General features: G+C 44.0%; 2 protein-coding genes across 3 annotated transcripts in view; one reads left to right on the top strand and one right to left on the bottom strand.

The window, feature by feature from the left end:
* Nucleotides 1-27,578, bottom strand: part of mrpl11 (mitochondrial ribosomal protein L11) — a 75,065-nt gene that overhangs the window by 11,150 nt on the left and 36,337 nt on the right. The gene's annotated exons all lie outside the window — the stretch shown is intronic.
* On the top strand, nucleotides 14,585-26,753 carry tmem265 (transmembrane protein 265). 2 transcript variants are annotated; one of them, XM_088989838.1, is made up of 3 exons: nucleotides 14,585-14,825; nucleotides 14,948-15,051; nucleotides 23,557-26,753. In XM_088989838.1, the coding sequence occupies exon 3, from the start codon at nucleotides 23,559-23,561 to the stop codon at nucleotides 24,606-24,608; it is 1,050 nt and encodes a 349-aa protein (XP_088845964.1). In that variant the 5' UTR covers nucleotides 14,585-14,825; nucleotides 14,948-15,051; nucleotides 23,557-23,558; the 3' UTR covers nucleotides 24,609-26,753. The 2 variants fall into 2 exon arrangements, with proteins under 2 accessions (XP_088845964.1, XP_088845963.1); XM_088989837.1 differs by having other exon boundaries at nucleotides 14,585-15,051.

The following is a 27,578-nucleotide window of genomic DNA, read 5'->3' as shown; positions in this document are numbered from 1 at the left end:
CTGTTGCTGGTAATAAAGTCAGCAAGCACCTTTTTCATGCTTTTTATATTATTATTATTATATATATAATAATATTTTTATATGGCTGGCAGTGAATATTTATTAAACAGTTCTTCATTCAACCGCACAAACTGCTTCAGCTTTTCTCATGATCTCCACCCAGAGATTCGTCTATCTTCTCCGACCTTTATCTCCTTCATCATCGAGATGACATGCCGAGATTGAGACCTTAACCATTTGACTGAAAAGCTGAAGATATAAAAAAAAGTAGTTGCGGAATATGGCAGCGGTGTGTCAAAATAGAAGTTGTGAGATGATTTGTAATTACTAAAAGTTTCATGCTAATTTCAATTAACTTCAACTATGGTGTTTTGCATCATATGCTAGCATTAAGCAAGCAGACTTTTGTTATTAACAGCAAATTAGTATATGAATAATTGACTGAATGATCCCCTCAATCTTCTAAAATGGCAAATTTTTATTTTTTTATTTCGAAAATGGCAACAATCAACAAAAAAAGAATTACTACTGTTTGACTGTTACAAAAAAAATTAACTAATTCACTGCCAGCCAATGTGCAAAAATGTGTCCACTCCAGTGCCATAGTTTTTGTCATTGTCACTCAAAATGCACGACCCACAGAATATTGAGTTATAGGACTACATAAACATCCAATACAGCATAAGAAACCTTCCTCTCTTCTTTCATCAGAAAAAAGAGCTAATTCCTAAGTTATACGGGTGTCGAGTTATCTGAGCTTGAAATAAGGACGGCTGTACAAAATACAATAGTTATTGATTTATATAGCGCTTTAACAACAGTTTAAGCTGTAACAAAGCGCTAATATGGACAAAAGACAAATGCTGCCCCCTCATGAAAGGGAAAAACATAGCAAGATATCTGACCAGCGCTTCATCGCACCACCGCAAGAAAAACCAATACCCGAACAAATTGGGGAATGGCGCTCCACGTCACACTGACAGCAAATGAGTTAAATGGTTCGTTTGAAAATATGCATGGGGTCGGGGGTGTTTGAAAATCTGCACTCCTAGGTTGACTGAACTTGATTGGACCATCTGGTAAATTCTCTGATGTTTTTTCTTGATACTTCCCCGGGTGTGAATGTGACTGGCCTTTCAGCTTCAGGAAGTCTTTTTAACAAGACGACCCACTCAAGTGGCACAATTTTTGGACAAGGGTGGGGTGTGGTGAACTCTGGGGAGACATGTTGGGGGTGTGGGGGGGCGACTCAAGAGGAACTGCCAAGGTCGAGCTAAGAAAGTGGCAAGTGTAAACATTTGAACAATTAATGGCCGTTTGTTTGAGCGGGCCGAGCGGTGTGGCGGATGGTCGGCGTTGGCGAGTGAGCGAGCCGAATGGAGGTAGGGCTAGGCCGAATCTGAAGCCATTGTTTTGATTCTCAAGCAAGGAGTGACGTCACGAAGATTCATTTTGAAGTCATTTTTATTGGTGTTTTTCATTTAACTAAAAATATCAGCCTGCCTGATTTGGGTATTTTAGATGCTATAAAACGTTTTTCTGATGTCAGTGGGAAACAAAAACAAAAAATGGTGCCGGTTGTCCTTTAAATGTAGTATGTACAAACCTCATAGCACAGTAAGAACACTACAACCCAATTTATTAACTGTCTTTCAAATGTGAAAAATATCCCTGATCAGTTAATAAATTTGTCTCAAGGAATATGGCGTTTACATACTATTTCGCTGATACTTGGAGGAGGAAATGGAAATAGATTAAAATAACATATGCACTGTGATTTATCAAGATTGCGTCTGTTTTAAATAAGTTTTCATTGAAGGGGCAAAGTTAAAGAAATCAACATTTATTGAAAAATGGAATCACTTTCAACATTCAAAACATATTACAAAACGAAATATTCAAGCTCAAAAATACCTACTTGTGTTAAATTCCGCCAAATCATAGATGGTTTGTCCTGACGTGCGTTCAACCAACTCTCCACTGACGCCCTCGCTTTCACGCGCAAACAATACACGTGTATCGTCGCCGAGCACACAGACATAGGCTACCTGCAGTTGAAATTTGCATACACGGCACGGCGGCCAATGAGAAGCCTGCTTCTTTCTTCCGGACTTTCTCAAGCGTTATAAAGTCGTTTTCCAAAATAGATGCACAGAACCTCAGCCCAGAAGAAAGATTCAAAAGAAGCTAACAACATATGTGACGCTACAAAACGTAAATTTACATTAAACCGTGACTGTAAAGTGTACGTGAGACTTATGAAAGGGGCTTGGTGGCTCGTAGGAAGCAATGCAAACGTTGCATTGTGCACCACAATGACAATCGACTACTGCAGGAAAATCTACAGCTGTGCACATTTACGCTGTTTGGGGTTTAAAAAAAAACTTCATACTTTGTGCATGTGTGATTAGTTGTCTCATTGTGCTTCAAGTTGTGAAAAATGGGGCAGGCAACTTTATCTGCCCTGTTTTCCGCTAACTTTTTGTCTGAGTTTCAGGCACATGAATGCCGCCGCCTCATTTTGAGCTGAGAGGACGATCTGCCGAAGAGTGGATGTGAGTGCATATTAAGCTGACAAAGGAGGGAAACGTTTGCCATGCGGGCTCGCAGGTGTGTACGCATCGCAGCCACCCGAGCGGTAACAGAAATTGCCTGAGATGGCGGGCGATGGCAAGGAGACAGAAGAGAATAGGTCAGGGGGATGTTATTGCGCTTATGGAAGCGTGGAAAACATGGAGATAAAGGCCACCGGGCGGGATTAATTGCCCCTGGCAGACGAAGACGAGGGCAATAATTAGCTCAGGTAGGCGACATGCAGCGCTGCTGCAATCGTGTGGCCGCCACGTTAAAGAACTCGTGAGTTTGGTGGGAGGCCAGAGTCGTTAAACCCTTCTGAAGGAAACACTCATTCATTACCTTCATTACCTTGTACACTTAACCTGCCTCGCACTTTGTGTTTTGTACTGTGCTGAAGGGTCATAGATAGGCCTGAACCAGATCAAAGCAGGCCCGCGGGCCAAATGCGTGGTCAATTTTCATCTGGCATTAGCGCTGTAACCTGCGTGTGCTAAGTGCTGCAATCAAGAGGTTCAATTAGGAACGGCAAATAATGGATGGATGGATTTGCCTTTATTAGTCTCGCAGTGGAGAAATTTACATTTCACAGCAGCAAAGTAATGGAATTATTATGTGATTAATTGACTGAATAAGATCCCAATTGTCTAAAATTGGCAAATTTTCATTTCTAAAAAGACAATCAACAAAAGAACAATTACTTCTGTTCGTTGGTTACAAAAAAGCCAGTGAAAATGTTAAAAAAAGTGAAGTTAAGTCAATATTCAATTTCAATGTCAATTCATTTTGTTTCAAATTTTCACGGTTTGCGAGGTGGTGATGGTGGTTGTGGATCCCAAAAAAAGGAGGCAGGAGAGAGCAGCAGGTTGTATTTGACAAATTGTATTAAAATAAAGTCAGCAGGAACAAAATCTAAAAGATCAAAGTCACCCAAACAGAAAAGTACAAAGAATCAAAGAAAACCATGAGTAAAACTCTGCCAAGATGAAACAAACCTGACAGGGTGCAGCAAACACATACAAACACCCGACACGGAATGGTCGTGCTGGGAGTCCTTTTAACTGCCACTGATTGGAACGACCAACACCGGTGCAGCTGCAGGCGGGGCCGACAGCACTATGCGTTGGTCGCCAACCAGAACGTGACAGTCTGCCATTGATTGGAATGACCAACACCTGTGCAGGTGCAGGCGGGGCCGACAGCGCCACCCGTTGGTCGCCAACCAGATCGTGACAGTACCCCCCCCCCCCCCCCCTTCCAGTAGTCCCAACAGTCTCCCAAAAGGCCCAACTCGCCAGGGAACAATGGCGGAGACGGCAACCGTTGCCTATCCAGCATATGATAGGCGGCGGCCTGATGGGAACGGGACTCGGCCTGACGTGGACGCGGCACGGCTCGTCGTGGACGTGAGTGCGACCCTTCTCACACAATCACGTGACGACACATGGCTCGACGTGGACGTCGCACTGCCAGACATCCAATGTCACCCTGGACGGCCACCTGAAAAGAGGTCTTGGCCTGACGTGGACGCAGCACGTCTTGTTGTGGGCGTGAGTGCGACCCTTCTCACACAATCACGCGACAATGCATGGCTTGACGTGGACGTGGCACTGCCAGGCACAGGGTGGAAATGAGACCGGTCCGTTGTACCTGCGGGATCCGATGGATGGTCGGGTCATTCTGTCACGGTTTGCGAGGTGGTGACGGTGGTTGTGGATCCCAAAAAAGCAGGCAGGAGGGAGCAGCAGGTTGTATTTGACAAATTGTATGAAAATAAAGTCAGTAGGAATAAAATCTAAAACATCAAAGTCATCCGAGCAGAAAAGAACAAAGTATCAAAGCAAACCCTGAGTAAAAATCTGCCAAAATGAAACAAACCTGACAGCGTGCAGCAGACACATACAATGACCCAACACGGAATGGTCGTGCCGGGAATCCTTTTAACTGCCACTGATTGGAACGACCAACACCTGTGCAGGTGCAGGCGGGGCAGACAGCGCCACCCGTTAGTCGCCAACCAGATCGTGACACAAATGAACCAAAACACAGGCTTAAGATAGATAGCTCAAATTAAAATAAAAAAGCAAATGTGAAACACAGAAAATGGCGCGCTAAAATGTATTTAAATTAACTCATTCTCTGCCATTCACGAATGTATTTGGTAATTGAAAATATGACATAGAGTGCCATTCCCGAATTTGTTCGGGATGTGTTTTTTTTTTTGTTTGGGTGCCGATAAGGCGCTGGCCATGGCCTCTGGCAATGCTTTTTTTCCACAAGGAGGCAGCATTTTCCTTTTTTCCATGTTAGCGCTTTGTTCCAGCTTCAGCTGTTGGTAAGCCCTATATAAACCATTATGTATGTATTTCATTGTATTTTGATCTGTATATGATCTCATTTCAAGATCATATAACTCCAGACCCATATAATTTAGGAATTACCTCTTTTTTTCTGATGAAAGAAGAGAGCTGAATATTCTGTGGCTTGGAATTCGAGTGACAATGACAAAAACTGGAGTGGACATATAGTTGCACGTCTGGCAGTGAATAAGTTAAATGCTGTTGTATGTTATAATGTAACGAACGTCCTCCAAAGTTGCCCCCCGCCCACATTTTAACACACAAATCTGGCCACATTTACAGAAAGCTTTGACACCACTGACCAGATGCAATGACATGTCCAAATTTGCGTACATTATTTCCTCCAGATATCAATATCGCAAAATATAAATTGAATCAAGAAATAGTTAAGAAGACACCTTATTATAGTTGATCATATTCTACAAATAAATTAATTCCCATTTTCTTATGAAAATAAAGTTTTACTTTACTTTTTTAAGCTGGCCCATCTGTTTTCTGTTTCACCTGTCAGGTGAAGTTCATCTGCTAAATCGTGCTGGCATGTGTAACTTCAGTGTCAAGCTGAGCCTCGGGGGCCACATCCGTCCCCCCAAATTATTTTATGTGGCCCGCAAAAGCAATGTCGCAATTTTTACGGGACCCAAATAAAATGCTTCAAAATTTGCTGCAGTTTTTTTACACTAACTTGAGAATTTATCTGCAACTAATTGATTTTAAAAGGACTTATACATCGATTTCTTGTGTGTATGGTATAATATGATGACACAATGAAACATTTCGCTCGTTTCACAGTCAAAATGGCCCTCTGATGCAAAACGTTATGACAATGTGGCACGCAAGAAAAAAATGAATCACATTTCCAACTTGTCCTCACAAGGCCAAAACGCTGGTCCTTGATGATATTGACAATTTTTTCCCTTCCTCTTCATCTGTAGCAACATTCATATTTTAATACTCTGAATAATCAACTCCATTGTGGGATGATGGCGGTGGTTTTAAGAGATGTCTTTAGCTCACACTGAAGGCCCCTGGTACCAAATGCAGGGAACACCACTGCTTTTGCACAATCAGCCTTTGCCAAAGCATCATCTAGCTGATTAGCTTTCAAGCTAAGTACACGATGCCAACGTGAAAGAGGCAACAGACGGTTCCCTACATAGCACAAGAATAAATTCACTTCACCTGATTTTACAACCTGGAAATGGCAGCTCTGTCTAAAAAAAACAGGATAAGAGACACGAAATCCACCAGGCTGCAGTCAAATGCGATGAAGTGGATGAACGGGGAAGCAGATGGAGAGTAAACTCTGAAGCCAATTTTTCAAATCGCCCAAACAAAGACTCCACATGTTGGCTATCTATGCCTGAAACAAAGTTACAATGAAAAGCGTCTCAGACAAGGGGATGCGATCAAATGTCCTGTTTGGATGAAAATGGGGGTTGAAGGGTGAAACAAATGGACGGCATTTGGCGCCCCTAAATATTCCATTTTCAACTCCATTAGGTCTCCCACACTGGGTTGTGCTTCTGGCTAACTCATATGATTAATCACGTGTTCAAGCCAAGCAGCCTGAACGATACCCAGCTGAAATTCAACGATGACCATGGGAACACATTGCTACTACACAACCAGCACAACATGTGAGGTTTTGCCTTCGATGCAGAAGCAAAAAGTAAAAGATTGATTTGCTTTCACAGGCCGAATAAAATTATGTGGCAGGCCACATTAGGCCCCGGGCCTTGACTTTGAAACCTGTGATGTACTATTTGGAGGATCATTACCAATGTGTTTTAATAATAATAATAATACATTTAATTTACAAGCGCCTTTCTGAACACTCAAGGACACTTTACAACAAAGACAACACACAAAACAGTAAAATCATGCATAAAGCAATAAATAATAAAACAGCATAATAAATTAGACCATGTAAGCAAGTTTAAAGAGGTGGGTTTTCAGGTGAGATTTGAAAGTAGGAAGGGAGTCAATGTTGCGGATGTTGGGTGGAAGTGAGTTCCAGAGTTTAGGAGCGGAGCGGCTGAAAGCTCTGCACCCCATCGTTGTGAGACGGGCAGAGGGCGTGTAGAGGTGGAGGGAGGAAGCGGATCTGAGGGCCCGAGTAGGAACGGAGATTTGAATTAGGTCAGACAGATAGGGGGGGGCAAGGTTATGGATGGCTTTAAATGTAAACAGAAGTATCTTGAATTCAATACGGAGTTTAACAGGGAGCCAGTGGAGCTGTTGGAGGACAGGAGTGATGTGGTGAAATGAGGGGGTTTTTGTGATGATCCGGGCTGAGGAATTTTGGACTAGTTGGAGTTTATGGAGACATTTTTGATTGACCCCGAAAAGAAGTGAATTACAATAATCGATACGGGAGGTGACGAGACTGTGGACGAGGATAGCAGTGGTGTGAGGGGTGAGAGAGGGACGGAGACGATTGATATTGCGGAGGTGAAAATATGCAGACCGGGTTATGTTATTTATGTGGGAGTGAAAAGATAGTGTGCTATCAAGGATGACACCCAGGCTCTTAACCTGAAGGGCGGGGGACACGGTAGAATTGTCAATGGTGAGAGAGAAACTGTTTGCTTTGTGAAGGGTGGATTTTGTACCGACAAGGAGAAGTTCAGTTTTTTCGCTGTTTAGTTTGAGAAAGTTATGAGAAAACCAGGATTTGATTTCTGAGAGGCAAAGTGTAAGGGATGCAGGTGGAAGAGAGGCGTCGGGTTTACTGGAGAGGTAGAGCTGGGTGTCATCCGCGAAGCAGTGAAAATGAATTCCAAATTTGCGGAAGATATCACCAAGGGGAAGAAGGTATATAATAAAGAGAAGGGGCCCCAGGACAGAACCTTGGGGCACACCAGAAGACACAGGGGAGGACCGTGAAGTGAATGAGGTAATTTGGATAAACTGTGAGCGGCCAGTGAGGTAGGAGTGAAACCAACTGAGTGGGGTGTGTGTCACGCCTAGAGTGGAGAGTCGGTTGAGCAGGATGGGGTGAGAAATTGTGTCAAAGGCCGCAGATAGATCAAGAAGGATGAGAATAGAGAGGGAGCCGGTATCTGCTGCTATGAGAAGGTCGTTCGTGATTTTTATGAGGGCTGATTCAGTGCTGTGGCGGGGACGGAAACCAGACTGGAATTGTTCGTAGAGGTTATTGTGAGTGAGGTGAGAGTGGAGTTGACAGGCGACGGTTTTTTCGAGAATTTTAGCGATAAATGGAAGATGCGAAATTGGACGTAGGTTATTGAAATCATTGGGATCTGAACCAAGTTTTTTCAGGATTGGTGTTACAGCTGCGGTTTTAAGAGGGACAGGAACAATTCCAGTGGACAGTGAGGAGTGAATAATAGCTGAAATAAAAGGGAGGAGAGCAGGTAGACAAGATTTGATGAGGACAGTAGGGAGGGGGTCAAGTTGACAGGTGGAATTCTTGGACTTGGTGATGAGGTCAGAAAGTAAGGAGGGATGAGGGAGTTCAAAAGACGACAGCAGTTGATAGGGAGTAGGAAGGTTGGGGGAGGGGGGGATACAGAGGAGCCGAGGTGCTGGTGGATCTTGTTGATCTTTTCAGTGAAAAACAGAAGTAGTGCGTTGCAGGTGTCTGAGGAGTGAAAGTGTGGGGGGAGAGAGATAGGGGGTTGAATGATTTTGTTGTATAGGGAAAACAGAGTCCGTGAATTCCCACTGTTAGCATCAATCAGTCCAGAATAGTATTCCGATTTTGCGCGTGTGATAGAGTCCTTGTAGTGGGTGAGGTGAGCTGTGTACATGTCCTGGTGGGTGGTGAGGCCGGTCTTTCTGTAAAGTCTTTCCAGCTGCCGAGTTTTCGCCTTGGTGGAGCGGAGTTGGGCGGTGAACCAAGGGGCGGATCGAGTGAATTGGACTGACCGGGATTTAACAGGAGCAAGGGTGTTGAGCATGTGTGCAAGGTCCATGTTGTATTGGGAAACAAGTTCATCAGGGGGGGAGTTGTAGTCCGGTTTGAGGTTGGCAGCCATTGCAGTGAGGGTGACAGTGTCAATGTGTTGGATGTTCCGATAAGTGATGATGCGCGGTGGCTTGGGGAGAGAGAGTGTGATGGGAACGTTAAATGAGACGAGGAAATGGTCCGTTACAGGAAGTTCGTTTGCTGTGCAGTTGGCGGGGGTAAAACCACAGCAGCATATTAAGTCCAGGATATGCCCTTTTATATGCGTGGGGAAATCAGAGAATTGGTGTAAGCCAAAACTCTCCAATGAGGAAATAAAGTCTTTGGTGAGGGGATGGGTGGAATTGTCAATGTGTATGTTGAAGTCCCCAAGGATAATAATATTTGGTGACAGAGTGGAGAGGTGTGTGAGGACGGCTGAGAAGTCTTTTAAGAAGTCACGATGTGGTTTAGGGGGACGATATACAGTGGCTATAACTGTGGGAGATGGACCAGAAATTTGACACGCAAGGCATTCAAATGAGAGAGTTTCCGGGACTGGTACTTGAGTGACTTTCCAGATCTCGCGGTAAAATATCGCGAGACCGCCTCCGCGGCCCGAGAGGCGGGGTTTTGAGAGGTAAACAAACCCAGGTGGCGTCGTGTCGTTCAACTCGGAAAAGTCCCCCGCTGTTTGCCAGGTCTCATTCAAACAGAAGAAGTCCAGCTTACGGTCACTAAGGATGTCTTGGATAAGACAACCCTTACCCGTAAGCGAGCGGATGTTCAGGAGGCCGAAAGTGACGCTGGTGGTGTCATTTTGAGGGGTATTGGCCGACCTAGCCAGGCCGGCCAACACACGGTGTTGCACGGAGCGGCTGTAACCTCTGCGTGGCCGGCGGAAAGATGACCACAGGGAGGTGATATCCTTGGAGTCGTCGAGGTGAAAGTCTCGACGTGATCCGCGGTGGATATACCTCCGGGAAGGGCGGCGAGCGATTTCCGGGAATCGGAAAATCGCCTGTGGCACGCTCGTCCACCGGGAGCGGAGTTCAAGCAGCTCTGACACCGAATATTGCAGCCGTCCAACGGGTCGTTGGAGGAGCGACATGATAGCACCCAGCAACGTCCAGAGACAGGCAGCGCCCAGGTTAGCCCTCAACAGCGGGTACAGGTGGGTGGAGATCGTCCGTGTTCTCGTTCGCGGTCCGGATAAACGACCGGAATCACGAGACGATCCGATAGCCAAAGCAGATTGGAGTTCGACCATAAGTTCCTCTGGTGACTGTCGAGTATTTCCAGTGGTACAGGAATCGTAAAAAAACAAAAAGAAGCCAAAATGTTTGCGGGCGAACAGCGGCAGCCAAAAGCGCGCCAGCGTACATTCGACCCGGAGAACAAGGGAGGCGAAAACTGAAAGGAGTTGGCTCTGGGACCGGAGGGTTTCGGGTATATATTGATAGTCTGTGACAAGTTTTGCCCTGACCAACCAACCAGAGGATCTGCGCACTGGCCTGCAGTTTGGTTCATGAAACAGTCGGCCTTGTCAGTAGTTTTCACGACTGACATAGGAACGGAGAAGCTGAAATAAACTTGAACAAAATTATTAAATGAGTGAACGTGATGATCTCAAAATGTAGAGGCTGTGGGTTTCATCCGGCCTCTGTGTAGTTTGTATGTTCTCCCCGTATCTACGTGGTTATTTTCTCGGGTATTCCGGTTCCCTCCCACATTCCAAAAACCTGCATGGCAAGCTGATGCTAAATTGTTGCCAGGTGTGCGTGAGAGTGCGGGTGGTTATTCATCTCATTGTGCCCCGCGATTGGCTGGCAACCAGTTCAGGGGGTGTCCCACACCGAGTGAACAAAGATTTCTGGGATATGACTTATATACTACACACATCTACCGCCTTGCTTCTCGCCTTTGGTACGCATCAAATTTGAAGGCGTGACCTTCGACCACAGCGACGGAGGCGGAAAATGGGTAGCCAGCGTCAGTACGAAGAAGTGAGGAAACAACAAACCCTCCCCATCGCAATTCAGTGTGCGGAATGGAAGATGGCGCGTCGGCAAGCTAATGGCGGGGGTTGTTGCTAAATGTGACAAGAAGAATGAGTCACCGTCCCCTTTTCACACCGGTCTGATTAAAGGTCACTTGAAAAGCAAGCCCAGCACACACAAAGTGTTGTGCTGTTACTCTTAGTGCAAATTGAAGTGCCTGTAGATAAGACTACGGCACACGGCGGACACAGCAAAGCCATTAAATGCTAGAGACGCGTCAACAAGGGAGGCGAAAACTGAAAGGAGTTGGCTCTGGGACCGGAGGGTTTCGGGTACATATTGTGACTGCTTGATGGGGAGTAGTTAATAAACTTCCTGAGTACTCACTGGGCACTCAAAGTGCCTCGAGGAAAAACATTCTGAGCCGGACTGTGACGCGAGCAGCACGACTGCACACACACAGCGTGTAAAGACGGGGTAGTGTACAACCAGTTACAATTGGAAACATTACTTTTTATGGCTATTTACAGTGGATAGGCAGCTCGCGGCACGAGCTAGAAGGAGCAGTGAAGGTCTTCACCTGAAGTCTCGTAATATTATTTGTTGGCAATGAGCAGAAAGAATATGTTCGTGAACGTTTGTGTATTTTATTTTTGTAGTTGTTGCTGCGCCGTGTGTCTTAAGAAGCAATTGTTTGAACATTTAGCATTAATGCTAACATTTTTGATAATTTCCATAAGCATGTTTATGGGTTTTCACATTCAAAAAGTCACATCAAGGTAACACCAGTGGTGTACCATCAGAGCCTTCAAGACCTTCTCTGCTGGCCTACAAATATCTGAATCACAGACTGATGTGTTACCAGGTTCAGAAATCTACCTGGACGGCTTCACAATCAGTCCTGCAGGCCCTGTAGCATAAAATAAGTGTTGATCAAACTGTTGCTTTAACCAATCAGATTTCGAATTGGTAACACTAAGGCCTCCTTGCAGACTTTACTGTATTTCCTGGATAACGCTACCCCCAAGTGGACTTGTATTAAATCACACCGCACTTTTTGTATGAGTCACAGTCATAGCTGTAGTAAAGGTTGTATGGTCATAAAATAGTTATTAAGGGTTGGATTGATTCAGGCGTAGCACTACTGAAGGCCTAGGTGTGAAATGCACGGCTCGCCACTGGGTAATATGCTTTTGTTTGTTGAAATGATATGGTGCGGTTGTACATTCCGGGGTTTTGTTTTTGTGAGTCCGTTTTACAGTAAATTTGACAGTCGGAGTAACAAACAAAAGAAAACGATTGAAGACAACCATTTTGCCTCTCACGTGAAGGACCGTGAGCCTCTTCAGACAATCAATTCTCTTAACCTGAAGAGCACCTTTGCCTAAACTTCCTGTTATAGTTCAAGGCATGATAAAAAATGGATTGTCATTCTATTGTAGAAATAAAATAAACACTTACACAATTTAGCACAATATTGAAATATTTCTACTTTCATCTTAAACAGCTTCATACCAAAGTGTCTGAAGAAAAAAGGGGGTTCCGATTGCATGACTGTCTGTGTCTTATTGTATTATTTTGTCATTTTATGCTAACTGTTCTGTTGTTGGAGGCGCAGTCACCCGCGGCAGCAGCTCCTCTCTCTCGCTCACCTTTGGTTGAGAGGAAAGACATTTCATCTTTTCTATATGTTGCACAAAGAGCACATTTGACAATTGGGTTGAATTCAACTTGAAAAAAATGTTTTCCTCTTATATACCTCTCTGAAAGGTGCATTCTATATTACTACGAATAGCCGCATAACCACTCTCCTGTGAAAGGCAGCCATCAACCCTCGGAAAAATAAACATTTTCACCCTGATACACAAGGGAAGTCAAAATAAGCTCTTTCCGTTGGGGGTTAACGTTAGTTCACCCTAACCTCAAATCAATGCTTCTAGTTAGAAAAGACAGCAGTGTTTTAAATCAACCAGCTGAGATTTGCACCCAGAAGCTGAGAAACGGCAAGTTAGATGCGCTTATCGCTTGTCCAGTGTGCATCCCGCCCTTTTAAAATGTTGCGTTAAATTCCACCCGTCTGCCCAGGAAAGTCTGCCCACTGCTGCGGAAGCGTGCAGTGGGCAGGCGCACACAACATGAAGACAGCTTGCAGTGAGTGAAGAGGAGGCGCTCTAATTAAACTTGTATCATCTGCCTTCTGCTCTAAATGCGGCTACAGGCTACGAGCATGTCTCGCTCCACTTCCTCGCCCGCCTCATTTGAAGATGGGGAGGCCTGCTCCTTGACAATACTGCTAATCCACACAAAAGGAAGGGAGGGCACAAAGGGGGGAATATAGTTTATAATGTGCAGAAAATGCCAATTTGTGGCAATGAAAAACTCAATAATGGCCACGCCTTGGGTGTACTCGTCGAATTCAGGTTAGTTTTTCAGGCTGTTTTAGGGCGTGGTTGATGCTACAGGACCAGGAATGACTCAGTTCCTAGCAGTGTGATGTCAAGCGTGAACAACTTCAACGTCTTGGGTGTTAAACTCATTTTTTTATGCTGCGGGCCACATTATAGTTACGGTTTCCTCTCGAGGGCTGTTTTAAATTTGGGGGAGGCCATTTCAATGTTTAATCCCCTCCACATCTTACATATGGAGCGCACAACAAATTAAATCATTCACTGCCATTCTCAAATTCATTCGGGAATTGAAAATATGACGTAAAGCGCCATTCCCGAATTGTTCGGGTTTTGGTTTTTCATGCTGCGGTGTTGATAACGTGCTGCCACGGCCTCTGGCAATGCTTTTTCTTTAGCACAAGGAGGCAGCACTTCCTTTTTTTCCCCATGTTCGCACTTTGTTCCAGCTTCAGCTGTTGTTAAATTGCTATATACACAAATATGTATGTATTGCATTGTATTTTGGACAGCTGACTCATTTCAAGCTCAGATAACTCCACACTCATATAATTTAGGAATTCACTCTTTGACTTTTTTCCTGTTGAAAGAAGAGAGTCTAAGGTTTCTAACGCTATATTAAATATTTATGTAGTCCTAAAACTCAATATTCTGGGGGTCCTGGAATTCAAGTGACAATGGCAAAAACCTTGACACATTTTTCAAATTTGAAGTAAAAAATTATGATTGTTATTGTGGTTTACATGGGACAAATTGAAATGTTGGTTCAGACCTTAGCAAACAACATGGAATTACACAAGTTTTATTTGCTTCTGCTGGTCGAATAAAGTGATCTGGCGGGCCAGATTTGGCCCCTAGGCCTTGACTTTGACACCCGTGGTTTTGACCAGTACTGTATCTGAATTTGAAAGTGTTCCCAAACTTTCCATCAATTCCCGGATATAGCAACAATATTCTGTGGCTCTTGGTAAAAAACTATCAAAATGCTCTGAAAAGAGTTGGCAGCCAATGAATTAAAGGGAGCAATTCCACCGGAATTTGGCTCAAGCTTTAAATTTGAAAAAGTGACGATAATGTCAGTGCCTCACTAGTCGTAAAGCCCACCGCAGGTGATTAGGGTAAATACTGCAATGGCTTTCCGCACGGGTCCTCTGTGTCAACTTCGCACAGCCGAGGGGGAGGAGGGAGAGGGCCAAACATCGGGTGGGAGGAGGAGTAATACGCTTACAAATGAACATGGTGTAATGTAAACTCACACGCTCTGCTCATCACTTTCTGTCAACTCCCCCCCCCCCCCCCCCGCCCCCCAACCCCTTCTCGTTTTCTTTTTTTTCTTTCTTTTTGTTGAGGGAGGCGTTGCGCATCGCCGCCGAAGCTACTTCTTCATTTCCTTCCTTTCATTTTGCTCCACTTCGGACGCACCTCGCTCGGCGGCTTCGCTTGGCTTCGCTGGCCCATTTGGCGAAGCGACACTGCAGCGTGGTGATCGGATCAGTCACCTCCGCAAAGCAATCTGCCATGCCGGATCTGCATCGGGGGAGCTGCTCTTCTCGCTCATCCCTTTTTTCTTCTGGTGATAAACTCCACTCGTTTGTAGCACAATCTTACCGCCAGGCTCGACAAGCAGCCCGGACCGTGAGCCTCCATCAGCGGGCTTCTAAGCGGCAATAAAAAAAGACACTTTATTGGTCACAGACAGCGCCTGTGCTCTCCGGACGAGCCGACGTCGCCGCGGACTGCTGTAAATCAAGCCCCGGAGCATCGGAGTGATCAGCGGGGTGCAAAGACGAATGATTCGGGTAACTGTATCTTTTTCCACATTACTATCAGCCACGCAATGCTGTTTTTTCTGCGAATGGCCGGCGAGCGCATGAAACAGGTGTCATTAAAACAATTTGTGATCATGATGAAATGGGGGCGGATGGGAGGGGTGTAGGGGGGAAGCACATTTTACACATCAAGTGCTCCAAACAGCTCCCCAAAGGGACGCCACCTGAGAACTCAACAGATGTTTTGTACTCGTGTGCAGCGATTGATGAGGTGATGTCTCGTCAAGGATTAACCTCCTGCTCGGACACTGATGAATTAGTTTGCTATCGTGACACACAATCCCCTAGAAAGTGAAAAAACAACGAATGTGTCGAGTACACATTATAGAAGCCAAGAATACCGCTGACCTCCACAAAAAAATTGCATTGAATCCCTGTACATTTGTGGTTCTGCATTTCCACATAGAATGAAACAATCTAATTCCCCTGCATCTATATGCCGCAAGATTGCTCATACAGGTCCCACTTTTGTCCAAATAAACCCCCCAAATTCATTTCAACATAGTTCTGAGACAAGATGAACAAGATTGCATGAAAGTGCCACTTTGATCAAACAAAAAGCTCATAATTTTAATTCAATACAATTAATGGCACCCAAACACCACAAGAGGGAAGCAAAGTAAGAGTTTGTCAAAAGGGATTTCCTCAACTCACTTCAAAATACATGTAGTTGTAGTAATTCCTTGGTATAAGATGCCACAGATAATGCCCAAGTAAAAATGATCTGACTTCTCTCAGAGCATACCAATTGCAAATAATGGAGGATTTAAAAAAAAACATTGCAAATGGGGCCTAAATCAGGAATGGGCAGCTTTATATGTCGCTCAACCAAAAGCAATCTGATCACAATAATACCTGGCCGCATACTTCCACACCACTCACATTATCTGTTCTAGGCCACGCTGTGATTGTAGATAAAAAGTCAATAAATTAAACTATATTACAGTAAAATATATCTTCTTAGAAGAGGATGCACAAAACCAGGATAGATGGAGGACATTGATTCGCTGTGGCGCCCCATGAAGGGAAAAGCCGAAAGGAAAAGAAGAAGACAGTAAAATATATCTTCTTCTTATTATGTTTTATTATTGTACATTGTTCGATTAAACTAGTACGGTGTAAGCAATCATAACTCAGATGACAACAATAATGCAAATAAAATGTGTGGCAACTTTGCATGCTCCAATTGAGCAATGATATGGAGAAACGTGGACTGCACTTCTCGTATTCTCCACTTACCTTGACATAGAAATAATAAAACATGTCAATATTTTATAATTTCGATAGTGTAATGGAGAACAATGAAGGAGCATTGACCTCCATAACATTTGGAACTGCTGTCTTCAGCTTCTTGGTTTTTTCCCTTGAACACTGGACCGATTTTTTTTTTTTTTTTTTGTACAACTCCCAATCTTCCAATAAAACAGCACCCAATCTCCTCTATTTATATTAAGTACAGAGAAATCGGACTGTTTTGTTGCCAATCCCTTTAGCGCATAACCAGTGACGGGCCGTGGATTTCATCGCTAGGCCTTCAGTAGTGCTATGTCTGAATCAATCCAGACTGAAAAATGTGTGGTGATTTACTACAAGTCCACTAGAGGGAACCATTAGCCAGGAAGTAACTGCCCGACCTTTCTTAATGACGTCTATTTCTTCTGTGTCTTTCTTTTCTTTCTATGTCCGAAAATGGTTTTCACAGTAAATCTCCGAACAAATCCATTTCTTCTCTTCTCCCGCCATCACTCTTTAAAACAGTTAAAATGGCCTTTACTGTCTCCTTTACCCCTAAAAGATAACTGGGAAACTGTGAGTTAAAAAAAGGAGGTTAGAGATCCTCTATGTGCGAGAATTAAAATTAGCACATGACTCCAAGTGAAAGATGAATGGGCACTATTTTGAAGTGAGTTGAGGAAATTCTTTTTGATCAAACGCTTACTTCACTGCCCTCTTGTGGTGCTTTGGTGCCATGAACTGTATTGAGGTTGTCACGGTTTGCAAGGTGGTGATGGCGGGTGCGGATCCCAAAAAGCAGGCACGAGTGAGTAGGAGGTTGTTTGACAAATTATATTAAAATAAAGTCAGCAGGAACAAAATGTAAAACATCAAAATCATCTGAATGGAAAAAATACAAAGTAGCAAAAGAAGACCAAAAGTAAAAGCCCGCCAAGGTTAAACAAACACGTACATGATGCATGCTGCAACCAAGCAGCAAACAAACAATGAACCGGCACCGGATGGTCGTGCCGGGTGTTCTTTTAAATGTCAATGATTAAACGACCAACACCTGCGAGGCTGCAGGCAGGGCTGACGTCGCTACCCGCTGGTCGCCAATCTGATCGGGACGACCAGCACCTGTGAGGTGTAGGCGGGGGCGACAGCGCCCCCCGTTGGTCGCCAACCAGATCATGACAGAGGTAAAATTAGAAGCTTTTAGTTTGATCAAAGTGCCACTTTTGTGCAATCTTGTTCATCATGTCTCAGAACTGTGTTGAAGTGAATTTGGGAGGTTTAATTGGGGAAACAGTGGAGACTGGTACGAGCAATCTTGTGGCATTCAGGTGCCAAGAAATGATATTGAAGCGTTTCATTTGAGGCGGAAATATGGACAAAGTATAATTAACATCTGTCCGTGATTCAGGTATTTTTAGGCCAGCAGAGAAGGCTTTGCAAGCCTTGACGGTCCGCCACTGCGCATAACATAACCCCAGCCTTTACTGTAGTGCCTGATACGACGCCTCGGAAAGTGGCAAGGGAGAGGAAAGTCTGGGCTTCCCCTACTAAAGCAGCTGCCCCCACAACCCGACCCCGGATAAGCGGTAGAAAACGGATAGATGGCTGGAACAGAAGTTCATGAATTATGCGAAATGTAGTCAAATGCAAAAAAATGTCTATTTTGTGGTGGGAAGAGAAAAGAGAAACAAGAGCCGCATAATTTCCCGCCCCCCGCCTCAAATCAATCTAAACGCCATTACTCATGCTTAAAGTAAAATCGGTTGCCTCACCTTGTCAATGGCGCTGTCGCCGAACAGACAAGGAGGAGGGCTTGCCTGTGATGAATTGGCTCGTGATTGATGAGCCGGTGGACAGGCTAACCATCACAACGCAACACGGCACAAAAAAGTGCACAGTGTTGACACGGCCTTAATACAAACACCGCCAGTCAAGTGGGAGATTCCATCTCCACGTATAATGTGCAGGTGGGATAACTGAAGAGGCGATGAAACAATAAAAAATAAAAAACATAAAACATAAACCCCCCGCCTGCCATCTTGCAGATTATCAGGTTTGCAAGCCCAGAGGGCAACATTTGAAATTCATCCAATTTGAGGCTGCCGATATTCAAGTTTCAGAGGGCGACGAAACAAAAGGGCTTGAAGACAATCAGATATGAGAAAAATGCCGCCGTGATCCACGCGTGTCGTTCGCACAGTCGGCCTACGAAAAGATTAAACACTTTGAATCACACGACTCCCGGAAAAAAAAAAATCTGTGATAGATTCCAACACTGCCTGTGAGGAATATATTCACATTCAACCTCGCCAAGCTGAAAAAGGCGCCTTCATTTAAGCACGTGGAAATCATTTTCTATCTGCGTTGGTGTCTTCCCCCGTCCCCTCCTCTCCCTTGGAGATTATTTATGAACTATTAACATCGTGCAGTAACACTTTATTAGGCAGAAAGCCAAGAGGCCCATTCATCTTTCACTTGGAGTCATATGCTAATTTTCACTCTCAGAGGATCTCGAACCTCCTTTTCTTTAACTCAGTCGAGTTATCTTCAATGTGTCAGATGGCGCAAAAGGGACAGCAAAGGCCAGTTTAACTGGTTTAGAGAGCAATGGCAGGAGGGAGTTAGACAGCAAGGGAGTTAGATCTCAAGTCAAAAGCGACACAATGCTACCATCTCCAGCGATCTGTTAAGCTTTACAATTGTTTACAAAGCTGAATTTCACAGACAAGCTGGGCGATAGATCCTTATCCGCAGCGACCCACTGAAAAATTTACTTTTTGAATAAATACAGTACCTGAGTGGTAACAGTGGTGACAATCGATTAATATAAACTGTGGCACTGAATGAGTTAAGACGAAGAAGAAGAGCCAGAGAAGGGTCCCGCTAATGCTGCAGTAATAGTCGCTGTTTCGAAAGGGCATAGGGGAAATTACTGCTATCGAGTCTGCACACTGCTCATTAGCTTGCACGCTTGCTTTCTGCTGTCTATGACGGAAGCATATTGATGCTAACGTTAGCATGGGGCTTGTCAAAGTGCCACTGATATTCAACTGTTTCATTCATGGTATTGTTTCATTGCAAATTAGAATCACGGCAGAACCTTTTCTCTCCACAAAGGCGAATCCTTCGGTCCATTCAACCTGAAGTGTACGATACTCGTCATTTTTTTTACTTGTCAGGCTTATTTAAAAGGGGGCGTTTATCTGTGTCAACATCAACGACCACCTAGGTCAGTATCATCCAATCAAAATTGCGATTTCCAAAATGAAAATGAACAGCAAAAAAGCGAGAATATGTATTTTGTTTCATCGGCGAGCCAGATAGGTTCCCGATCTATGGTAATATCCCATGGCTAAGCTACACCATTCTCCATTATCTCTCTCCATTGAATTAGTTGGATTTCATTAGACATAATTAAATGGTTTGGTTGACATTTTGGTAATGGAAAACTTTTATGTGACGGTTGTATAGAAAATCTTTCACCGGGAATGACAAATCAATAGCTTTTCCACTTGTTGAGAGGACTTTGCAAATGAATCTTCTTTTCATTTCCTGAAAGTAATGGACATGTTACACTCATAATTTCTTGACCCTGAGAGGATGACAAAAAGAGGGAAGCAAAACGGTGAACCGTCACATACTCGTGCAGATTATTTTTGTTTTCATTATCCATTATTTGGTGAGGTGTTTAACTAATTTCTTGCTGGATTTGTAAGAAAAATAGTATTCTTGAAGCATCTTCATGCCAACGTTCAGTTTAAGAACTTTGGGAAGCTTCAATTAGGAAAAAGTGACCCGTGACACGTATAAGTAACTACAGAATAAGCTTTTTTAACGGTCCATCAGTGAGTTATAGCACAATCCCAAACTCCCAATTAAATGTGTCACAAGCATGTGGAAAGTTGACACGATAACTTTTTTCCTCCAATATGGTTCCTCTCTATCTCCCTCCTTGCATTTCCATCTCTCAAAATTTCACAAATCATCATGGATTCGGGTATGTATGTACCTGTATTCATGCTGGCTTGGTTACTCAGAGGCTTGCAATCTCACAGACAGCAGCTGACTGTATCACGCTCGACCGTCTCCTTCCCAATGTGTGCGAGCGACTAGCCATTCGCCATTATAATCGTAACGATCAGCGTTGAAGGGTTAACACCCTCGGGGTGACAGCGCAGTAGTCTGTGTTGCGGCGTATGATAAAGACGCGTGCAGTAGAATTCACTGTAAATCAAATGGTCATTCCTCATTCTGCAATCAATAGTGAGGTGTATTCTGCGCCTAAGCTGCGAGGCGCGGCATGTCCGTGAAGGACGGCAGAAGTCATTTGTTGCTGTTTGTTTGGAACAAGAGGAGTTCTGGATGGCAGCAGAAAAGCAAGGAGGCAGAAGTAATCATACTATTTTCAAGTAGAAGTACACAGGTATTTGCGTTAAAAATACATTTGGGTCATAGTAGAGATTATTTCAGTATTAAAAAGTATGACTTGATTGAGTAGCAAATGTCTTCTTCTTCTTCTTCTTCTTTTCCTTTCGGCTTTTCCAGTCAGGGTTCGCCACAGCAAATCAGTCCTCCATCTTCAGAGTTTTGATCCGCATGTTTGTTTTGGCCAAGCTTTTACCTCGGATGCCCTTCCTGACACAACCCTCTGTATTTATCCGGGGTTGGGACCGGCACAATAAGACACTGGCTTGTGTCCCCTTGTGGCTACAGAACAGGCAATTAGATGAGCTTAATGAAGATGAAGGTGAAGATGAAGATGCTCGATAAAAAGGCAATGATAGCAAGGATAATAGTCGGCAATAACAAAGGGAGAAAATCAATGCGTTTTGGCAATGAATTACAAGATTGAAATTATAATGCAGCATTTTTTTAATCAGTCTTTTTCATCAGTCAATTTCAACTACAGTGTTAATTAACCCCTTAGAGCAAGAAATTTTTGACTATTTTAAGCCCCCGCAAAAGAGCTTCCAAATTGCACCTACTCCGTATGCTGAGGAGCAGATGACACATTCTACCATAAAATGAAATGAGAGAAGTGCTTTAGAATGTTCACAAAGCAACCTGATTGTGCACTTTTGTGCTATACCAATTCCATATGTGTAGTTTTTAAATGGATTGGATTTTAAAAAGTTTGAGTAGCAAATGTACACACATTAAATGATGTACTTAAATCCATCCATCAATCCGTATTCTGATATAATTGATCCTCACAAGGATCGCGGAGCGTTCTGGAGCCTATTCCACTTGTCTTTGGGCTGTAGGCGGAGGACACCGTGAACCACTTACCAGACAATCGCAGGACACACAGAGACAAGCAACCATCTGTGCTTATTCGGGAATTGAAAAATGTGACGTGGCGCGCCATTCCCGAATTTATTCGCATTTTTAGTTGTATTAAGTTCATCCTGTCTACCTGATATCTATTTTAAAACAGATTATTATCTTACAGACAGTGTATTGTCGGTGTTCAAATACCTGACATGTTTCGGCGTCTACTTCCGCCTTCCACGAGGGGGCAGCATTTGCATTTTGTCTATGTTCCCGATTTGTTACAGCTTCAGTGATATGTAGGTATCGTATTTTGTACACCCGACCCCATTTCAAACTCATCTAACTCCAGTCCCATCTAACTTAGGAGTTAACTCTTAATTTCTGATGAAAAAAGAGTCAATTTTTTTTGTTTATTTTATTTTAGTTTATATATGTTTTTCTCTTCTCTTTCTTTGTTTTCATTTTATTGTAAAATGAAAATCTAAAAATGGTTACACAGTTGTATTATTGAGTACAATACTCGTCCTTACATGTTTTGTATTACTCACATAGTTTTGGTTATTTTAAAATGGAACTACTCCAGAGTTTTAATGGATGAAGAAGTGAGTTGTATGCTTGCTTTCTTTTCATTGACTGTATGGACCTCTGAAATCATAACAAACTTTAAATTGAAAAAAAAGAAGAGAGTCTAAGGTTTCTAACGCTGTATTGAATGTTTAGAAGAAGCAATGAAAGAAGGGACATTTGTGAAAATGAACCACCTTCACAGTGGTAAACTAAGATGAAAAGCGCTAACTTAGGCAAGATAACATTGTTGACCACGGGTGTCCAAAGTCGGTCCTCGAGGGCCACCGTCCTGCCTGTTTTCCAGCTCTCCCAGGAGCAACGCACCTGATTCAAATCATCAGGACCATTTTGACGTCAGAGCTGGCTGATGAGCTGATCATTTGGATCAGGTGTGTTGCTCCTGGGAGAGCTGGAAAACAGGCAGGACGGCGGCCCTCGAGGACCGACTTTGGACACCCCTGTTGTTGACCATCGCAACAAGTAGCTCTCTTTTGCTTTTTGGATTTGAATCGATGAATTCATATCCATTCGTACATAATGTGCTCAATGTTAACTAATCACAAATCCTAAAAGTGACTGTTGAACGGGTCAAAGAGTGAAACAAACAAGCACAAAGCGGTGCTTCTCTGTTTGGCTACGTTCCGTTCCCTATGTCACAGTTCACAAACACGCTGAGTTAGCAACTTTCCCAAACACGAACATTTTTTAGTGGAAATGTTCAACACATTTCATATAAAAGACTATCTCTCTGACTCATTTTGAAGCCTATTATCTGGATAAATAGACTCAACACACCTCGGACAGAAAAAAAATCCTATAGAATAAGCTTATAAAACATTTAATACCCTTTGTTGAAAAGGGACAAAATATAGACCCAAAAAAAGCCAGAGTCTCTATGTGCGTACTCTGCTTTAAATATTTAACGTTCTGACCATTTTTTTTCCCAAGTGTGTGGGGCACTGCTGACATCTCCCAGTGTTTATGATTGCCTTAAATGTGTAGCCAATCATAAAAACAGCATGACTGAGAAACAAGGAAATGGCCACAAAAAAGGTATCACATGATGTCTTTTTTTGGTATGAAAGTGGATTCCGCAGACAATAATGAATACTTTTCAAAACAAAAGTTTTTTTATTTATTTTGACAAAACGCTGATGCCGCCCGTTGTCATTTTATTTGATTTTTTTTAAACATGGAGGACTTTGTTTTGAGCTTGGTGGGGGAAGAGAATCTCTGCTTGTGGTCCTCTGTGTTGAGATAATCGGCGCAGACCACACAAGGTGTGATCAAAATATTTATTTCCCACATGTCGGGGAGCTGTCACAAATATTAGAATAAAAAAGAAAGGACGGTGCAGCAGGCCTACGTTGAACTAAAATGATCTTAAATGTGTGTTCGCAGGCATGGTGCCCACACCCCAGGTGTGCGTATCCACCCTGGTCACGGTGAGCACAATGGCGGTGGTGGACCTCTACCTGCTGGAGCAAAGCATGCTGGGAGCTCGCGGGCCGTCGGGACCCAGCGTGTGGCAATGCGTGGCCGTGTTGCTGGGCGACGCAGGCTTCCTGCTGGCGCTGCGCTTCGTGTCGGCGGGGGTCGTGTCTGAGGCGCGGTCGCCCCGCCGCGGCTTCGCCAACGCTCTCTGGTTCCTGTTCCTGTCGCTGCTCCAGCTCAAGCTCTTTTTCGTCTGCCACAACTACAGGCAGGAACGGCGGCCGCCCGACCCGCTCGCAAGGAAGGTTCTGACGCTCCTGTTGTCCATTTGCCTGCCGTCACTCTTTCTGATCCTCACGGGCGCCGACTACATGACACCGCAGCGCAGGAAGCAGGAAGTGCGGGGACGCCTGCTATGGGTGGTGGTGGACCTGCTGGATGTGTTGGATCTGCAGGCCGGACTGTGGGAGGCCCAAGGTGGGGCGGGGGGACCGGAGCAGCGCCTGCCCATCTGGGCCGAGGGCTTAGTTTTCTTTTACTGCTACACTCTCCTGCTTTTGCTACCGTGCGTGGCCCTCACGGAACTGGGGGCTACAGGCCTTCCGGGACAGAGGGGCCCCCTCAAGGAGGCCTTGTACCCATGGCTAAGCCTGGTCACCATCAACATCTTCACCCTGGGCCTGAGGGGCACGGGCATGATGTGGTACAGGGACCCCCGGGTCTCCACGGTGTTCCTAGGCAAGAACCTGCTGGCGTTGGTCGTGAAGCTGAGCTCGGCCTGGGAGAGGCACAACCAGGACAAGGGTCCAGGGGGCGGCGGGACACCGGCTAGAGGTCAAGCCGAAGAATCGACCCTGCTGAGTCAGGATTCGGAGCACGGAGAGGGCCAGGCTCATGGGAAAACGTCCTCGGCTCACATTCACACTCTGTCTTGCTCGCAAAGCCACACGCTCTCCCACGTGAGCCCGGGACATGAAGGATCACCCTTGGCCCCCTCTTTCATCTCCCCTGAACTCTAGATGCCCTCACACATGCGCACAAAAATAAAATTGTGCATAATCTACGCACAGCCACGGGCAAAACCCTGACGAGCCAAACAGATGGACACAACGGATGCGGTGCCCTTATGCTTGGATTTATGCACACTTGGATCACTGTGTTGGTTTGGTTGTGGGTATCAATGATGAATCTACTTCATCTTGAAAAGATTGTTACAAGAATGTATGTTTACATCTTCTTGTGCTCATTCCTCTGCAAATAGTCACTGTCGGGCAGAACCCTTGAATATCCAACTACTGTATGGTGCCCCTCCCCTTATCCCCAATGAAGACATAATATACTATAGGTCTGTCCCTCGCGCTGCGACTCAAGACAAAGTCTTGATTACATGTGTCAAATTCAAGGCCTGGGGGCCACATTTGGCCCTCCGTGTCACTTTCCGAAAACCAAACCATGCACGTGAGCTTTCATATTCCGTGCTAAAATCAGCACCAAATTTTCTAATTGTAATGTGTGATTAAAAAAAAATCTATCCATCCATCCATCCATCTATCTATTGATGTATTTTTTTACTGTAACTTAAATAGTAATGAAACTATTATCATTGACTTCTATATTAACTCATTCACTACCAGACAATGTGCAAAAATGTGTCCACTCCAGTGCCAGGGTTTTTGTCACTGTCACTTAAATTCCAGGACCCACAGAATATTGTGTTTTAGAACTACATAAACATTCAATACAAAATTAGAAACCTTAGACTCTCTTCTTTGATCAGAAAAAAAGAGTTAATACCTAAATGATATGGGTCTGGAGTTATACGAGCTTGAAATGTGGGTGCCTGTCCAAAATACAATGCAATACATACATATTGGTTTATATAATGTTTTAACAACAGCTGAAGCTGTAACAAATGTCTAACATGAAAAAAGGGAAATAAAAAACATTACCAGAGGCCATGGCAAGCGCTTTATCGACACCCAAGCATGACAAAACAAAACCCAAACAAATTCAAGACTGGCACGCTACGTCATATTTTCAATTCTCAAATAAATTTGTGAATGGCAGTGAATGAGTTGAAACTAGTCTTGCTTCAATTTGTTTTGGACATGTAAAGCTATGTTGAGATGGTTTATTTGGCCTCAGAGAGAAGCCATAAATACATAAAATTGTCCACGACAAAGAAGAAATTTGACACCCCCGGTCGGGATGTTTTGTGTTAAAATGGTAATGAACAAAAACGAGCTTGGTTCAATATATTTGACTGAGGATGTTTTTCTAAAAATGGGTCGGATTTTCAATGTGGCAACTTTGGAAACTGAGGCAAGAGGTTTGTTTTGTATTATTTTCTGAAAAGTAGTCAGTGTGGAGATACCAGGGTTCTGCCTGAAAATGAAGCAAGTTAGCCTAATAGGATAATTGCCATCGCCCTCCACGCCTAAAAAAACAATCAAAACAAAACGAAGTGGCAAATCAAGAAAGGTGCAATTGCTTTCATTCAAAGTATGGATTATGGTGAACTGAAGATCTCCACAAACAAACAAAACAATTGAACAAACAAAATGACATATTATTGATGGTCCGTAATTTAAAAAATAAACGATGGAGGCAATTATGCTATTTGATGCGATTTGATTTTCGTAGCGTCCCAGTTTTCACACTTTAAATGCTTTTTAAACTGTTGTGAATTTAAACTCTGAAGAAAGTAATTGTGTAGGTAAAGGACCCAACCACTTCCTTTAACTTATTTGTCCAACTCCAAATCTCATTCATTTTTTGCGAAGAAAAGCCTGTATGTTTTGTTAAATCGCTGTGTATTGTTCAGATTAAGAAAGTAAATGAAGGTCAAACAGTAGAATGCTCTCGTTTTCTGTCTGCCCATTGTGTGGGCCACAGTGTCAGCATGTTTGATTGATCGGCTAACTACCACACTGCAAAAATGACTATCATTTAAGACATAGCTTCTCATGGCATCCACGCAAGACGATTGTTTAGAAACACCGCCCCCGACCCTTTTTTTTATTTTCTAACTAACACAAAACAAGCTTGCTTGAAATATTTATGAGATCTTTTTATTTCAAGTCGCTAAGAATTGATGAGTGAAAAATCGAAGCAAAAGTCAAATAGAAATGTATCCCGTTTACGACGTTTTTTACTCCTGCAACGTTCACATTTCAAAGTCCTGTAATTCATTTTCTATGCACTCGGGACATCGAGCTGCTAGCCGTTAGCCTTCGGCCGCATTACCTGCCACGGGAATTCTCACACGTCATAGCCGTGACGACGTACATTCCCCCTACGGCAAATGGCGGCGCTGCCTCCGATGCCCTCATATCTGTTGTAAACAAGCTGCAAACCCAGTCCCCCAACGCCTTGTTTATCATCTCAGGGGACTTCAATCACATTTCCCTGAAATTCTCCCTCCCAACATTCACACAGTATGTAACTTGTGCCACCAGAGACAATAACATATTGGACCTATTTTATTCAAACGCCAAGGATGCATACAAACCCTCCCCCCTCCCCCCTCTCGGAAGAGCAGACCACAATATGGTTTATCTCAAGCCTGTGTACAAACCCCTTGTCCAGAGGCAACCAGCTGTGACCCGCACGATCAAAAGATGGTCCACAGAAGCTGAAGAAGCTCTGCGGGACTGTTTTGATTCAACCAGGTGGGAGCTCTTTACTGAGATTCATGGGGAAGACATTGACTCACTCACCAACACCATCACAGACTACATTAACTTTTGTGAACAAAACACCGTACCCACCAGGACTGTGCGGTGTTTTGCCAACAACAAACCATGGATTAATCCCGACATAAAAGTCCTCCTGAAGGAGAAGAAAAGGGCTTTTGTGTCGGGCAACAGAGAGGAACTGAAGGCCGTGCAGATCCAACTGAGGAGGAAGATCAGAGAGGGGAAGAAGGCCTACAGGATGAAAATGGAGGAGCAGCTGCAAGCCAGCAATGTCGCTGGTGTCTGGAAGGG

The sequence above is a fragment of the Hippocampus bargibanti genome, linkage group LG02 (assembly GCF_051943395.1).
Source record: "Hippocampus bargibanti isolate YZ-2025 linkage group LG02, ASM5194339v1, whole genome shotgun sequence".
Lineage (NCBI taxonomy): Eukaryota > Metazoa > Chordata > Actinopteri > Syngnathiformes > Syngnathidae > Hippocampus > Hippocampus bargibanti.
The sequence above is the reverse complement of the archived record's forward strand: the minus strand, read 5'-3'. Positions and strand labels throughout refer to the sequence as shown.

Bases quoted from the DNA above. Each gene is read 5' to 3' on its own strand.
- tmem265 (XM_088989838.1), top strand. From the start codon at position 23,559: ATGGTGCCCACACCCCAGGTGTGCGTATCCACCCTGGTCACGGTGAGC.